This window comes from Gambusia affinis, linkage group LG04 (assembly GCF_019740435.1).
Source record: "Gambusia affinis linkage group LG04, SWU_Gaff_1.0, whole genome shotgun sequence".
In the NCBI taxonomy this organism is placed as follows: Eukaryota; Metazoa; Chordata; class Actinopteri; order Cyprinodontiformes; family Poeciliidae; genus Gambusia; species Gambusia affinis.
The window spans coordinates 29,386,547-29,403,317 of record NC_057871.1 but is presented as its reverse complement, the minus strand read 5'-3'; the positions used below and the strand labels follow the sequence as shown (position 1 = coordinate 29,403,317).

At 40.9% G+C, this 16,771-nt stretch overlaps 1 protein-coding gene across 5 annotated transcripts in view; it reads right to left on the bottom strand.

The window, feature by feature from the left end:
* Positions 1 to 16,771, bottom strand: part of pcm1 (pericentriolar material 1) — a 26,201-nt gene extending 9,430 nt beyond the window's left edge. Inside the window, exons 1-27 of one of the 5 annotated variants that reach the window (XM_044115310.1) lie at positions 16,064 to 16,202; positions 15,912 to 15,952; positions 15,438 to 15,552; positions 14,180 to 14,425; positions 13,102 to 13,428; positions 11,507 to 11,677; positions 10,533 to 10,649; positions 10,120 to 10,306; positions 9,749 to 9,858; positions 9,168 to 9,444; positions 8,917 to 9,058; positions 8,327 to 8,545; positions 7,988 to 8,154; positions 6,478 to 6,707; positions 5,854 to 5,996; positions 5,646 to 5,775; positions 4,784 to 4,954; positions 4,511 to 4,689; positions 3,970 to 4,161; positions 3,611 to 3,869; positions 2,397 to 2,542; positions 2,105 to 2,313; positions 1,354 to 1,528; positions 945 to 1,246; positions 678 to 839; positions 422 to 478; positions 48 to 220 (exon numbers count right to left, since the gene is read on the bottom strand). In XM_044115310.1, coding sequence (XP_043971245.1) covers positions 48 to 220; positions 422 to 478; positions 678 to 839; positions 945 to 1,246; positions 1,354 to 1,528; positions 2,105 to 2,313; positions 2,397 to 2,542; positions 3,611 to 3,869; positions 3,970 to 4,161; positions 4,511 to 4,689; positions 4,784 to 4,954; positions 5,646 to 5,775; positions 5,854 to 5,996; positions 6,478 to 6,707; positions 7,988 to 8,154; positions 8,327 to 8,545; positions 8,917 to 9,058; positions 9,168 to 9,444; positions 9,749 to 9,858; positions 10,120 to 10,306; positions 10,533 to 10,649; positions 11,507 to 11,677; positions 13,102 to 13,428; positions 14,180 to 14,425; positions 15,438 to 15,533 — 4,587 coding nt within the window. In that variant the 5' untranslated portion in view covers positions 15,534 to 15,552; positions 15,912 to 15,952; positions 16,064 to 16,202. Of the gene's footprint in view, positions 1 to 47; positions 221 to 421; positions 479 to 677; positions 840 to 944; positions 1,247 to 1,353; positions 1,529 to 2,104; positions 2,314 to 2,396; positions 2,543 to 3,610; positions 3,870 to 3,969; positions 4,162 to 4,510; positions 4,690 to 4,783; positions 4,955 to 5,645; positions 5,776 to 5,853; positions 5,997 to 6,477; positions 6,708 to 7,987; positions 8,155 to 8,326; positions 8,546 to 8,916; positions 9,059 to 9,167; positions 9,445 to 9,748; positions 9,859 to 10,119; positions 10,307 to 10,532; positions 10,650 to 11,506; positions 11,678 to 13,101; positions 13,429 to 14,179; positions 14,426 to 15,437; positions 15,553 to 15,911; positions 16,203 to 16,591 lie in introns of those variants that run through there. The other 4 variants (XM_044115309.1, XM_044115313.1, XM_044115311.1 and 1 more) reach the window with 4 other exon arrangements.

The window sequence follows — 16,771 nt, the reverse complement described above, 5'->3', positions numbered from 1 at the left end:
AACAACACTGGCTTAGTCAGAGAGATGAGCATGGGAACGGGAGTCACCTGCAGCGAATACAGAGCTCTTTGGCGTAAGTAGTCTGTGTTGAGCAGCTGTAACTCATGGAAGAGCTCGATGAGAAAGTGGGGTCTCGACTCATTCTGCGATATCAGAGTGGCCACCTCGGAGTAAATGGTCTCCCGCAGCGCCTCGAACAAGGAGAAGTCGCTGCTCGCATCTACAAGCCAGAGATTTTATGTCAGCCTTGGGAACATTTTGTGTTTTAATTGATCGAAACTAAATAAGGAAATGACACTTTTACTGAGCAAAAACAGTTGCACATAAAAGTAGACATCATAGAGAGGGCTTAGGTGAATAAAAGGCATGCATGATGGTTAGATAAGAACCAAGTGATGGAAGACGTGCATGGTGACTTTACCTGGAGCTTCTGTGCATGCAATTCTGTTAGAGAGGAAGGGAGTTCTCCAAGCATAAGCTGTGAGTAGGATAAATTAAAAGCAACTTGTGTCAAAATAAAATAGTCAGGGCAATGACAAATGTGCAAAGAAACATAACTGAATTGGAAGAAACTGAAAACGAAGCTAAAAATGAAGAAAAATATTGTGGATAATAATAAATTCAGGGACTCAGAAAGGTAAAGTGGGAGCGTTGAGTTGCGAGCGGTCGAGCCGTACCGGAGGACAGGTCGTTCCGTTTGGTTCCGAGCCTCGCCTTGCTGTCCAGTTTTTCTTGAGTCAGTTTGTCCAACAGAATCTGATTCTGGTCTTTGTGATGAGACAAGGCTGCCCTCTCCTGGCCGAACTCTGCAGTGCTGCTAAAGCTGTCGCTGTCTTGGCCTGAAGGACAAAACGAAACAATGAAATCTGGTAACATCTATTTTACTAAGCTTTACGTATTCATACATGTGAGAAGCATGTTCAATAAACTGCGTGCAGAGCGACCTTCGCTGTTCTTGTTGTGCCCTTTGCTCTTCCTGCGTCTGTTTTTGGAGGTTTTGCTTCGAGATGCCAGGTTGGCTTGTGCAGAGGCCTTTTTCCCAGCCTTGAAGGTCTTTGTGACCGTGGCAGGATCATCGGGATCGGGGATGCTGCAAAAGCTGTCCTGTGAAACCTTAAACTCCTGCACCCTAGACTGGGATTTGTTAAAAATGGGCGACGAGGGAGGAGACTCTTGCAGCTCCGCTTTAGTTGGCAGATGTCGGGTTATGTTGTTGGTGTAGGAGGTGTTCAGTCGTGCAGCTGATCTAAGAAAAAAAAAAAAAAAAAAAATGGAACAATGAAAATACGAGCAGAAATTAAAATGTAAACCTAAATAACAGACAATAAATATACAATAAATATCCTGTCTTACCCTCTTTCTGAAGCTGTGTTGACAGGAGAGCGCTGCAGTGGTGGAGGGAAACCCATGTACTCGGTTTTGATCGAAGTGTTGGGATCCAGTTTATGTTGTCCAGGTGAAGCTGGAACTTCTGGATTCTGAGGAAACTCACCCATGGCACCGGGGAATGACGGATACAAGTTGAAGCCTCAAGTGAGGATGAAAGACAAGAGAAACATTTAACACACTGACAAAAAAAAAGAAGAAAAAGTCAGACTTTCTTTTCTTCATTTATTGCAAAATAAAAGGATCATTTTTAACCTAAAAATCTGCTGCTTCTTATGCAAGGATAGGCCTTTCATGAAAAACCTTTCTGGGCAATAAATTGTGTCAGGAGTTATTATGATCAACAATAACATTGTTATAATAATGCAAGAATAGTTTCTCAAATAAACTTTCAATTCTAACAAACATTTAATCCTGGAACTGGAAGACATTTTAAATGATCAAAATAAATAAACAAAACAACAGAAACAACAAATAAAATGAAGTATGAAGTTTCTGTTAGCAAAATTGTTGTTAAAAAAAGGGCAAGTTGAGACCAAAACACCACACTGAAGACTTTGGTCATGCAGTTTTTCATGGAAAGAACGAAAAAGAAAAACGATACATTGTGAAAATTAAAATTATTGATCCTGTTCCAATTTATCATGCAATTAATTGATTAATTGCTTATTGCGACAGGCATGATAAACCCCAAAACTAGTCAATGTGAATGGCATACCAGGGCAGAACGGAGACAAGGCTGAAGGATGCATCGTAGAGGTAAAAGGAAGGAAGATGCCGGGGGAGGAGGAGGAGCTGAGACCGGACCCCTGAGCCGAAGTCCGCTTCGTCTGCCAACCCGCTGCTGAGGGGGAGGCCTGCTGATGCTGCTGCTGATGCTGCTGCTGATGCTGCTGGTGGATCAGGTCGTTCAAAACCTGTTTCAGCCTGAAAGTGAAGGGAAACGTTACAGACAAATCTCCATCTGAAAGAACTTACTCCTCTTAATTGATACAAGTTTGTCGTTTCACCTCTGGACGTTGCTTTGCTGCCAGGCCAGCTGGGTGTAGCACTGGTTGAGCTGATGCATCACCAGGTGGACTTGAGGTGACGACACGTTGTTGGGTAAGACGCTGTACTGACCCGTCAGCAGGGTTTGTAACATGTATGACAGAGCCTGTGGACAAAAAGCATCACTTTCACTGACTGAGTAAATATCAAGATGGAATACCAGCAGAGCTGTCAGTCAGATGCTATTCAAACATAGGGCTAGAGTGTGAAGCTGCTTTTATTATGATAGTTTTAGATTAAACAAGTACATTTGTTAGAGAATATTTTAAACATGTCAATAAACCGGTTTATAGTGAGATATGATAGGATAAAACTTGTCTGTCAAACTGGAGAGTAGAGCTCCAGTCACACAGTTTCCATCTTGCTGTTTGTTGGAATATAGAAAAGACTTGTGATATGAGAGTTTTATTCCTCCAAAAAGAATGTGAGGCAGATTAAAGAAGCACTGATCTGATATCAATATATTTATCTGTCCCAATTTTGAATTCCTCATTCTGCATTTTCTGAACCATTTGGAAGACTGTTTGTTGCAGTTTATTCTTTAAATGTTTCATCAACCTATTGATTTTTGTTCCTTTTCAGTTTCTTTATTATTTATTTTACATTCGCTGTTCTACTCCTAATTGAACTGGCTGAATAAATTAAAGTTGGTTTTACATGTTTGACCAAGCTTGTGAAGCTGTTGGTGTATTTAAATGTGCTGTACTGCTGCAGAGCTTTCAAATACATTTGGAATTCAGTATATTTATGTCTTTGTGTTTAAAAAAAACCAAAAGGTTTTAAGTCAGATCAGTGTTGTTTTTCTGTATTGGATCAGTACCTGAATCTCAGATATTTGTATCGTATCGGAAGTGAAAGAAGTGGACCGGTGCATCCTGAGAAAGAGCCACGGTTTTACTTTGGGCTCAGATTTGCTTAGTTAACATTTTCCTGGTCATTTGGTCATCCTGTTCAGATTGTTGCAGAATTTACTGCTTCCAGAAATCAGAAGAATGAGTCAAGAATGAGTCACATGGTTGGAGACCATATTAGAGTCTGAGATTCTGAATTTTGGCCTAAGAGCTCAGATGTGAACATGCAGACATTCCATCCTGAATCAGACCAGAACATCCACCAGTAACACCTGTCAGAACCAAGTCCAAACAGAGAGCATGTGTCTGCTTGGATCACTCACCTGTTGGTCCTGCAGGAGCGTCTGACACATGCTGGTGCTGAAGTCCAGCTGCCTCTGGAGCTGGTTTATCTGCTCCTGCCAGTGGCTGGAGCCCTCGGCGAAGGAGAGCTCTGAGGCCCAGCGCAGGTTCTCCTGACGCCGGACGCCTCCATGCTGGCCCACAGGCGGCTTTGCGCCTCGACTCTGATCCTTCACCTTCGTCTCATTGTGAAGTTGAGCCTCGGTGTCGCCAGTAAAGTCTGCCGGAGGCTTCAGGTTACTGAAGCATTGAGTGGACACAGACAGAGAAAGAGATGACAGATCTCACACCAGCAGGGCTAAAACGGTCAAAGCGTGGACCTTCTGCCGGCTGGACTGACCTTCCCTGATTCTTCCTGTCACTGTAGGAGCTCTGGTTCATCCTCGACGAGTAGATGTGGATCTCATCATCGGAGCTGCTCTCTGTACATTCTTCCTCTTCCTCCTCAGCGCACATCTCAGAGTGATAATCATCCTCTTCCTCATTCTCATCATCCAGGTTGCAAGGACTGGAACCCCATGTGGCCATTGTTCTAAAAACAAATAAGAATCATGAGAGGAGACGCACAGAGCCAATAGTAATATCTGCATTGGTCACTATACTGAAAGAAATGACAGATTTTTTTCCCCCGATCCATGAGGGAAGATGAATTCAGTCAAATTGTATGCCTTATTATTTATTTTACATTATATTTAAAATTTCTAGTCGCAGTTTATTTTTTACATGTTTGATCAAGCTTGCGAAGCTATTGGTGTATTAAAGTGCGCTGTACTAGTGCAGATTTATCAAATTAATTTGTAATTCAGTACATTTAAGACCCCAAAGGGAAATGAAACATTGGAACTGATTTGATATGATGAGACAAGAAGTGCGTCTTCTACCTTTCATCCCTGTTGATGGACTGCGAGAGAGTAGCACTCCCCTCCTGCTCTTCCATCGGACAGGGGGAGTCACGGAAACCGCTACGTCGCTGATGTTCGGCCATCAGCGACTCCAGCTGCTTTCGCCGCTGTCGCAGGTCTTCTCGCAAAATTTGTCTCCGCCTCATTTCGGACCAAAGCTGGTGGCGGGGCAAAAATGGAGAGCCCTCATGACGAGGTGCTTTACGGTTTGGAAAGTGTTTTGGGTGGAGATTCAGGGTGTGAATCTGTTACCTCGTTGTCGGTGACGGAAGAAGCCGCTGCCTCCTGAGCGGTGGGTTTGAGCACGGTTACGTTGGTTTTGGGTCCAGGGGAAGGAGAAGCTTTGACGTTAGCAGGGGTGGAAGCTGCAAGCGGAGCCTTCCTCAGCAGACCCTGCTGGCTGCCTGTGCTGGACACAGACGACTGCAGAGGAGGAAATACTTTACTTTTAAATCAAATGATCTAATCCTATTAGCATTAGCATGATGTTTTTAATGACTGGTGCGAGCTTTAAAGCTAGAGTATATAACTTTTAGAAACAATATGTTTCTTTTCTTCCTGTGAAGGGAAAAAAAAAAAGTTGAGCTCCTCTGCCTTGTCCCAGTGCTCCAGAAATACACCGCCCAACCAATCAGAGCCAGGAGGAGGGTCTTAACTTTGTTAGTCATGCTCGTGTCCATGCTGCTCATGTTCTCTTCTTTTCTCTCAAGTTCACCGCAAAAAAGCCTGTCATGAATGCTAAGGCTAGTTAGCATGAGGATGACTATCTCCAGACTGTTGATTTGTATTAATCTTTGCTGCCTTGTTTCAATACTTTTAATAATTTTGTTGTTTTTATTTCTTCTCTTATTTCTGATCTTCTAAATATGTCTAGTGTTATGTCTCCATCCTAAGATCACTACATTACATTTTGCAAATGGGACACCTAGAGTTGGGACGGGTGCTGCTCCCCTCCCAAAGAATTTGTTGATCTAAAGGAAGACTCTACGTCAAGGAGAAGAAACAGAATTTAACTTTTTTTTTCCCCTTCACATTTTAGTACACATGAAACTCTAAATAACTTTTGGACAAGCAAATTTGTAATTTAAACTTTTAGCTGTTTAGAATCAGATACCGGAAGGTCGGAGCAGGTCCACTGCAAGTCCTGGATCTTTCCTTGGATTTCTAGGAGTCTCTGTCTCTCCTCGTGAAGCTGCCTCAGCTCCTGCTTCTGCTGACGCAACTTCTCCTCGTACATCTTCTCCCTGTTAGAAAAACACATGGTAATTACATAAGTCAACAACAAGTTGCAGGATTGATGCTAACGGTTTATGTTACTGCACCTGGCCTTCGTGGAGAGAGCCAGGTCTCTTGGACTCTGTTTGGATCCGGCCCCAGAGGCCCCGCACACAGCAGATCGGGTGTTATTGGGCTGCTGGTGTAAAGCTTCGTCGTCATTGGCTGTGGTTCCATCCGTGTCATCACTCTGTGTCACAAACAGATATGCAGATCCATTGTTTCTTTAACACAACAATAGATTTTTTTTTTCTTTTCAAAGAATTAAACATGATAAAATGTTGTTAAAGAAACAACTGCTTTTTGCTTCCAAACACTTTTAATAGCAATTCAAGACTGACATTGAAAATAACATGTTCTACATCGGATTTTACTAGTGAGGTTTAAAATATGAAGCTTGAGAAAACAGTCAGTTCTGCTAATGAAGGGAAATGTGAAGATGAAACACCTTCACAGGTGACTGCTCATGTGTTTCTGTTATAACAACAATTTTTTCTACATACTTGAGGCGGGAAATAGGTCTTTAGGTTTTAATTCAAATGTTCTGGGAAAATACTTTAACAGTAGAGCATATGAGTGCTTTAGTAACAAGTGGAAAACTTTTAATAAAGTTAATTGATGTGCTTCAGTTCAGCCAATCCAGTTAGTTAGCCAGACGCTGCATGTCGTACCTGAACCATGGCAACCAGCTCCTGCAGCTGCCTCAGCTTCTGAGTCGCTGTCTGGCGGTGAACCTTGGGAGGGAAACCCGCAGCGTTCCCAAAGCTACTCTCTTGACTGGAATCCGACGCAGTGTCTGGAAGCATGGCCTGGCCTCCTTCATCATTATCAACGCCGTCTTCATCATCATCATCCTCAACCTTTACCTCCACGTAGGGGAGGTCCCTGTTGTACTGGCACTCTTAATCAAGATAAAGTTAAAACATTGTTAAATAAGGTCATGTTCACATGAACCTAGAGATGAATGAATCTCAATTAGAACTTTTACATTTTTTATTTGAGCAAATAACCAGATATAAATGTGGAAGGGCATTTGTGTTGATGATGATGTAGCTGAAGGTCTTTAGCTTTGATATTTCAGTAATCTCACTGCTTGGTTAAGAAAATCAGCTCATTACAGTCAACAGAACGCTTTACTGTAAGGTTCCTGAATGACGCTGCCCCTGTTTTCAAGCCAAAAGCTGTTAGATTTTCACTTTAATATCAGAAAATTTTTATATAAAATTCTCTTTATATATTAAGGTAAGATTCATAGTTTTGAACATAAATGTTTGAGATATCAAAAAAAACATGAAGTTTTCAGTAAAACTTGTAAAACTAATATTCTGTTGAATAGCTAGTTTAAACATTTATATTTACTTTATATTTCTTTAACACACTAACTATGTTTTTGAAGTTGCATATTTTGTTTAGCTAAACCCAATTTAAAAAATGCAGAAAATGTCTAATATTTATTGTCTGTGATATTGTTAGAGGTATTTAATAAAATGTATTGATATTTTTTGGCAATATCACCCACCCATATTGCAGACATACAAGAACAAACAATGAGCAATAAATATATGAATGACAAATTAAAATGAGCTTGATAATTTCCATTTTGATACATTTTTTTGAAGGGCAATTTTGTTTACAGAAACATCATAATCCATTTTATTTATGGTTTTGGTTGCGTGCGTGTGGTTTTATTTTGGATATTTAAAATGTCCTCCAGTTCCAGTGTGGAGTTATGTTTACAAAATTAAAAGTATATTAGTCTTTGAGAGGGAAAACTTATTTAAGTATTATGTGATTATCAACATATTACCTGAAAATGCTCTCAAAAGAACATTATCATTCTTCACAATAATTTATAGGACAATTGATCATCCAGCAAAATTTGTTATCGTAACAGGCAGAGCCTAAGCTGGAAAATATTAAATTAAACATTTAAGAGCCAGCAGAAACCATGACATAAACAACAGAAACTGCTAATATAAGATGAGACAATTAGTTTTGCTGTATTAAAAAAACTAACTTGTTGGCGATAAAACTTCCCGTACGTATGTCTAATTAATTCTGTAACAACTATCATTTATGTGATTTTATGAACATGTTCTTACAAAACACCCCAAACTAAATCCTCTAACTACACTGCAGACATGAGACTGTCTACTGTCGCTGTGTGTTAGTTGAGCAGACCTATAGGCGTGGTGACGTTGAGGCTGCGGAGGTTGGCTGCTGCTCGGTTGTTGATTTCACACTCGGTGTTGAGTCGACCGTCCTGGTTGTTTGTGGTGCCGCTCCTGAAGCTGCGGCCGTTGGTCAGGCTATTCACGTCCGCCCAGTTACTGCTGCGCTGCGGGTTTCTGGAGACACAGAGGGGAGCGTCACTGATGTATTCCAGAACGGACAGTATGGAACATGACCAACCGACAGCCAGGATAACATTTAGCTATATTTACATGCCGAATCGATTCAGAAAGTGGCTTGTTAAAAACCATTTCTACATGTACTCGGTCGGTTATTTTTCCCACCCACCTAAGGTTCGCACCAGGATGGCGATTCTCATGCTCCAACTCAAACACAGTTTCAAACATGGATCCATCCTCCGTCTCATCTTCATCCTCCTCATTATCATCATCATCAGGCTCTTTCACATTTTCATTGACGGCATCCACCATCATGTCAGACGTCTGCTCGTAGTACTGAACCAACTCCCTCAGTTCATTAAGGCGCTTATGGACCTCCTTCAGCTTCCTGTTGGCGGATGAGACAAAATGATGAATGCAGCTTCAGTGGAAAACTTTATGTTTTTCCTGGCAGAGAGCTAATTAAAGAAAGAAAACTTACAAAAACATTCAAACTCGCCTAAATATTTAAGCTGTTTTTTGTAAAAGTTCAAAACACAAAAATCCTGAAGTAACATCACATTGATGATGTTGATGGATGAAAGTAAGTTTCCAGCCAGAACTGCATTTCAAAAGACACAAAAAAATTGAATTCAGCAGAAGAAAACTAAAACTGGTCCACGGGTGATGGACAGCAGAAGGTTCACCTATGCTTCAAAACACTCTGCTGTTCATATCTGACCCTGAGCTCATAGCTGTGTGTGTGTGTTGTGTTTGCACCTGAGCTTGTCTGAAGAACCAGAACCGTCCTGTTGTGTGAATAAAGGCTGAAAGGAAGTGGAGGCTGCATTGGAGCAGAGAGCTGATGTACAATCTGAAGATCCTCCTAAACTTGGACTGCACTGTGCTGACAAGCCCCGACCTGAAGGACGCCACAGGAAATTCATCACCACTTCTTAAAGGTTAAAGCTGCACTATGGTTGGAAAAAATACATAAATAAAAAAACATAAAGGTTGAAAAACAGCCATACTTGAGTTGTTGTTGTTCAGGGTCTGGTCTCGCAGGGAATGCAACTCTTGCAGAATCTTGTCCATGGTTTGCTTTTTGTCTTGAAGTTCTTGTAACTTGGTGAGTTTGGCGCTGGCGGACACTCCCTCGGTGTCCAGACCGGCATGCGGGCCGGACGCAGAGTGAAGGAGCGGCCTGTGCTGAGGTGGACCAACAGCCTGGGGGGGGCGGGACCAGGACACTTCTCTGGAGAGGGACAGGCTCTGAGCCTGACAACGGTTATCTGGCACCGTTTTGGTCTGGTGGAAGACAGCAGTTTAACCCTGGACCAACTGTCTACTGTTAAATCTATTAGCTTTAATATTTACGGTGACCGCTACATTTATTAGCATCTCTAATGAAGTTGTTTAACTCATTTTTTTCCAGCAGCAAACCTCTCACACTGTACTTTAAGGGTTTTTGTACATCTTTAATATGTATGTTAATTATTGTGGCCAGCACTAGATGAAATGTCGGCACGGTATCAGAGTATTTTAAAGAAGGTACAGATATATCATGGCAGTTACCATGGTAACCTAGAAACAGATATAGTTTCTCCTGTACCTGAGAGTCGTGAAGCTGGTTGTGGAAACGCTGAATCAGCTCATTTAACTCTTCATTCAGTTCTGATGTGATGCTCAGGCCGGAAACACTGCCGGTGGTTTCTGTCACGACTGCAGGCGAGAACAAGTGTCAAAAGAGCAGAAATATATAAAGTGTCTTTCTGACAATATTTTTGGAAAAATTATTCCCAAAAATTAAACACTTAGCTCCAAAACAGAAAAGTGTATGTATGAATATTCCAGTTTTATTCCTATAATGTATCTAAAAAGGTTTGTGAGGAAAGAAGAAATGGAACTGAAATGATATACCTAAGCTCCAGATAGAACTAGTGTGAAAACATGTGTAGCCGTCTCTGTGGGTTGGTACGTCACCTGTGTCTTCAATCGCAGCGAGCGCCTGCTCTGCACTGTGCTGCATGGCCATTAGAGCTTCCTGCCGGCCCTGCAGCGCTCTGAGCTGCTCCTGCTGCTCCAGCATCTTCTTCAGCAGCTCATGCTGCTTACGCAGGTTCTCCAGCTCCTCCTTCTGGTCGGCACGCATGCCCTCTGTCCTACCACCCTGAAAATTCACAATACAATATTTTAAGCACCTAGGGTCAATGGTCCAGAGGAACAGAGAGGCGAAGAAGTATGTACAGATGGGTTGGGCAGGAAAATGGTTTGTTAGATTCCAGTAGATTAACTAATAATGTCCGCTTAGATCTTTGTTTAGTGTTGTAGTTTGCCCTGTTTTCTTAGGAATTTAAAGTTTAAGATATTAAACAATCTCCCACCAATGTACTCACTGTTATATTTGAAGCATCTGAAGACTGGACCTCTATGTTAAGGGAGGAGCTGTCAGCCAGTGACGCTGATCCGACCGCGGAGTCCAGCGTCCCGACCTCACAGTCACTCTCCTGGGCCTGGAGAAAAATCACAGAAACATTCATCAAGAACTTGTGCTACATGCCAGAGAAAGTAACTGTACAAATGGAATAACTAAATTTTAAAACTAAAAACATCTGAACCAAAGCCCAGAGAGAATACATATGCAAGAAGTTAACTTTTACATATTCCATTTATAACATCAAAGGAGAAGAATTATGTGTTTTCAAGTCACATAGGCCCCTTTAGAACACAGTCCAGTAACTATACATATACAGTATATAAAATGACTTCATAAAAACTGACCTCATAATTTAGTCCCTTGAAATTGGAAACTCCTGCTCTTTCTAAAACTCTGCCTTCAGGACAACATGGCTCCTTTATTTACTCTGTAACAACGTTTTTACCAGCGTTACAGAGAAGTAGCTCTTATAATGACCTCAGCAGACGTCCAGTCCCACCAGGTGTTTGCTAATTACTCCTGGCTAGTCTGAAGGAAGGGAGTTGCAAGCGAGGGCTGACTTGGAAACTGCAGCTCCGAGGAAGAGCTGCAACTTGAAGGCAGGGCTAGATCCCACAAGGCATTTTGCGCAGATGAATAGTTGCCAAAGGAGATACAAGGACTTCTCTAACATACGTGGAAGAAATACTCCAGGTATGTTTTTGTTGAGGGAATAACATTATAACATAATGTAAAGCTAAAAAAAAAATTATTTTACATAATACCGCCCCTTTAAAATCATACATCTGCTAGCCACCCAGCAACAGGTTTCTTTCTTTATGATTTTGAGGAAGCGTTTACACAAGCCACATTTCTTTGAAGTAACTTAGCTAAAGTCTTATAGCATATAAAAAACACACTAAAGATATGTATGAGAAAACCGGACACACTTACAAGCATTTTCTGCAGGAAGCGTAGATAGGACTTCTCCTGCTCCTTGAGGTGGTCGATGAGGTAAGAAAGACGCTCAACATTGGCGGTAACGTCGTTTTTATCCACCAGATCGTCCCTCATGGCGCTGGCCTTACTGATGTATTCCCGAATCTGAACCAGTTTGCTCACCACCTGAGAACACACAAAGGGGTGTATGGTGGAGGTTTGTGATGAAGAGAAGAAAAACACATAAAAAAGCATTAGGTGAGCATCTGTAGATATAGCTGTGACTCTTACACACGGGGGCTGAGACGGGGCTGGGCAAGAAACTCGCAGGGCGCCATTGGTGGCATTTTTAGAAACTGTCCTATATATGGTCTGGTTTTAGCTGCACAACCTCTCCCTCACTTTCATCCTAGTTTTGGTTTTTCCCCAAGCAGTTGAGAGAACCGCCATGTACAAATACACAGCCGTACAGAGACATGAAGACGCTTTCACCCTGCTTCAAACTGTTTTTCACATTTTGTCGCATTCTGTTGCAATTTTATGACAGACCAACACAAAGTAGAGAATAACCAAAATGAAAGTAAATGATGTGGCTCTCAATTTATATTTTTTTGCACAGAAAAATTTAAGACTCTAGAGTGAATGTTTTTGGCTTTCTGATCAAAATATGACTCAGTTCCACAAGCCCTCCTGTTAGAGAACAGGATCCCACCGGATTGTCATTTAATCTCACTAACACAAAAAGCAGAGCGAAGGTGAAGGTGGGAGATCTGGGATGATCGGTTGAAATGACATCAAGTCATTATGACCCCTCATATGTCAGGTATTTAAAGCTCTAGTAAGCTTTACATACAGAAAAACAAACAAACAAAAAAAAAACAACAGGCCAAGATTTTTGCTTCGAAATGGTGGAGAAAAACCCAGAGCAAGTGCAGCTTCAGTAGAACCTGGTTCTACTCCGTACTGACACGGCCACACCTCACATTTGTTGTATTTGTGCTTGTAATATTTTTCGAAAGCCATCAACAAAAAGGCGCATTTTAATTTTACCTCCAATTCATCATTACTTTTGTTTTGGTCCATCAAAATAAATAACCTGCATTAAAGTTAGGACTGGACAATAACTCTATAACGATATATATCACAATAGACATCGGATCAATATCAAAAGATAATGTGTCTGATAGAATATTCAATATGTAATTTATAGAATATTCACTGAACTTCAATCCAGAACCACACAACATTCTGGCATTCTGATGAGGAAAGGCTTCAACTAACTCACTCAGTCTTTGGTTACCTAGCAACAACCTGCTGAGTACTGTGTGCAGCAGCAGTTTCAGGTTTCAGTAGCATGGAGAGAAAACTGTTGGTACAACAGGAACGGTCTTGCCACCAGTTTGGCGTTACTTCAGATATTTAAAACAAAAAAACTAATCGATATGAAACACGATAGATTTTTCAGCCACATCATCTGGTGCTAATTGAGGTTTGTGGTAATAATGTGATAAAAGGTTAGCTTTTCAATAGTTTTGCAAGTTTTTCTATTTTTGACAGCATCAATCACTAGCTGACTGTCATACAGATGTCTCTTAACCACAAAGCATTACCTGGCTGCAGTCTATTTTGGGCTCTGGCCTCCCATACTCTCTCTGTGTCAGAAGTCCTCTATCTGTCCCACAGCGACTCATCCTTGGCGACTCCTTGCAAGGACCTACAGGACTTAAAGTTTCCCTCCGCCCTGGACTCTGCTTCTTGGTTTCCTTGGTGATAGCTGGGGTAGTTGGGGCAGAGGCTGAGGGATGGAGCATCTCTTTGCTCTTGTTAGTGTTGACATGCAGAGGCAGGTAGTTGAAAGGCTTCTTGTTCTCCCCGGCTAGCTGCCGCTGGTTGTTGGCGGCCGTGACGCGGCCCTGGGAGTCGCTGCCGATGCTCCGCTGGTTGACCAAAGATCAGACCACAAAGATCATTACTTGGGCTCTTGGCCATGATTTTCATTTTCAAACTTCAAGCGACGCAGATGCACAAGCATTCATCAGTCATGCCCTTTTTGTCCCTTACAGTTTAAAAATGAAAAAAAAATCACAAAACATCTTTTACCTGGAAATGGTTTTCAGTAACAAAACATGAAGCTGCTATTTGATATAAGAGCATCATCTAACATTCTGCTTGTAAACTAAATAACTTTTTTATGACACTAAATTTCAAACTGATGCTGACAGTAGAGTGGATTACTGTGATCTTCTGACAAATGATGTTTCAGGCATTTTCCTGTTTCAGTAGATCATGTATGAAAGGGTTTTATAGCCAAACAAATCAATTGCAAATCCTGAAGATAGATCTGTGACTGTGGGAACTTCCACAGAATTTTATACACATTAATAGGCTAAGTTTACACAACACGCAAATGCAAAAAAAATAAAAAAACAGAATAAAATATTGGACTTGAGAGAAAAATTGTTCTGTTCTGTGGATATTTAATGAAAATATTAAAAATCCACATAAGCAGAAATGCATTGGTTGACCTGTATGGACTGGTTGAGCTCTGCAGTCACATAACAAAGAAACCTCCTGAGACACTGAAGAGTTTCATCCCATTACCAGTCAGTCCCTTCAGGTACTTTCCTTATAAGATACTTCCTGTGGCTCAGGAACATCTCAGACATTGTTCAATATTGTGATGTCTACCTCATCCAGGTCTGTGAAATTGATCCTTTGGCGCAGCTTGTCCAGTTCAGCCTGGTCAGGAACGGACATTTGGGTCGTGTACTTGATGTGGGAAAAAGAATGAGGAGTGCGAGTTCTCCTGCGGCCGGCCCCTGGGGTGGACTCTGGTGAAATATCATTAGTCAGGCGGCTCTCCACTGCTGCAGAAAGCTTCTTCTTGTTCTTCTCTGTCGACCGGTTAGCTTTCTTTTGCTGAATCCCCCAGTTCTGCTCAAACACGACAGGAAACGTAAGAAATGTTGTTTGTTAATAAGAAAAACAAAAATTTCTCTGCAGAGACTAATGATGGGAGACACAAATTTAAAATGTTAATCATGCTTTTTCTGACATTTATTTTAATGACAATCTCAATGAGGATCACAGGTATTAAAACTGCAATGATGATGCTTGCATTGAAAATGAATGGCAACAGAAAGCCTTTTATCTCGACACAGACTCTACAGGAGGAGTGCGAAGTTGTTCTCATTTTGGCCAAAACTGTCAAGTCCAAAGTAATCACAGTACAAAAAGGAAAAAAAAAAAAAAAAAAAAGAGCAAAAAATTGAGTATTGTTTTTACCCGCACAACAATAAAATAAATGTGTAATATTTTAATTCAACAATACACCAGTCAGATTTTTTTTGTAGGAAAGTGATGTGTAAATCATTGTACATCTAAAACTTAAAGGGTTTGGAAGTTTGGCTTAATAAAGAATGGTATCTAGTTTGCACATTCTTCTGGGCACCATATATATATATCTATACACACACACACACACACACACACACACACACCTACATACATATATAAAAAAATGGGTGATATTTTTCTTGAAAATGCTTGCTTGTCAAAATGTAATAAAAAAAACAGATTTGGTTGTGCCAAAGTCTGCCTTTATTTAAAACTTGCTCGACAGATGCAGTTCTATTTCATTTAAAATGGAGGATATAAATTGGAAGACTATTTGTTTTGTTTTTGCTCAAACACCCAATATCTCATTTTGAAGCCTACAAACATTAACGGGTTCTTATTGACAGTTATTTATTATTGCAAGATTATACATTCAATTGGTTATTTTTGTTTTATTAAGGTTGATAAACAGTATTCTATATAGGAGCTAGATTGACAAACCATTGTATAATGTACAGATACAATTATGGGAAAATAACTGGCACCATAGGTTTGTATGTTGTATTGCCAAAAAGAATGTGTAAGTGGGACTTTGTGTGTCAGCCCTCACCATGTTGTTCAGTCTGTCTTCCAGACTGCCATTGGGTGCTGTCCAGGTCTGCACCTCTTCTGCACTGTCATCAAATGGAGCACCTCCGGTTGCCATGTCACCCACTTACAGCTTGCTGGAAAAAACAACAAACAGTGTGAGGGTCAATTTCCAGAACACGAAAAGAAGAAATCCAATTCGAAACCCCTAAATAAGAGAGCTGTTACACAAACTGCTTCACTTCAATCGTAATTTATAACCACTGTTCTTAGGTGTACATACTACCTCTACTGTTTGTATATATTCACAACAGGCACAAATGAGTTCTTTTCGATAACAATTTAAAATTAGATTTGGATGCAATGTTGATTTTTACCACAAAGACTCCTCAAAACTGTTTACCCGTTTCAAATCAGTTAGCCAAAACTGAAAACATCATTATTATTCTAAGTTGTAACACCTAACGTTAGAGGTTAACGGTGACATACTTCTTACCGAAAAACATTAACCTTCCATTGTGTAACTTTTCCGTAACTCTAAGAAAAAGAAAAAATCGTTATGGTTAATTGGTGACCTGTCGCTTAGCGTTAGCTGTAGCTGGGTTGTGCGTGGCGGTGATGGCCCGCTTGGACTGGCCGTATATTCACCGCGCGAGAGGCTAGCACGAGCTTCCAGTTAGGTCCTTCGTTACCAAGTAAAAAGTGAAACAATAACATCCATTGTCGTAGCCACTCTTAGTTCACACTAGACTTGATGCTTGGTGAACTCCGCTAGCCAAACGTTTGTGACCTATTTCTGACCACCAGTCGCCATGGCAACACACAATATGATATTTTTGTATTGTATTTCGATATTTTCACTTTTAGTGTTAGGCGCTTACCCTAAATTATTGCTAACAAGTTTCTAAAGTTGTATGCCTTAACAATTTAGGTGGCTAATGCCCATTAGCTTGGTCCCAGCTTCGCACAACACAGACAACTTAAAATGTGTCCATAATAAAGTGTTGGATATAAAATAGAAATTTTTCATAACGTTTAGTAACCTACTATCTTCTTAGTTAACTTGCACGGATACCGTGTGTACCCCTTCAGAGGCTAACAAACGTTAACAAGGCAAGCTGTGGCTGGCTTCAAACATAGCTAGCTACACATTTTTAAACCGGAAAATGATCTCACCGTTTAAAACAATAAAACAGACCCGCAATGACAAGCCTCGTGTACTCAAGTAAAGACGGTATCTTTTCTTCTGCTAATCCACGAATCTGCAACTATTTTCCATGGCTCCCAACATCGCAGCAACCAACTATGGTACTAGCCTGAAGTTACAACCTCCCAACAGCAGGTGACAACGCAATG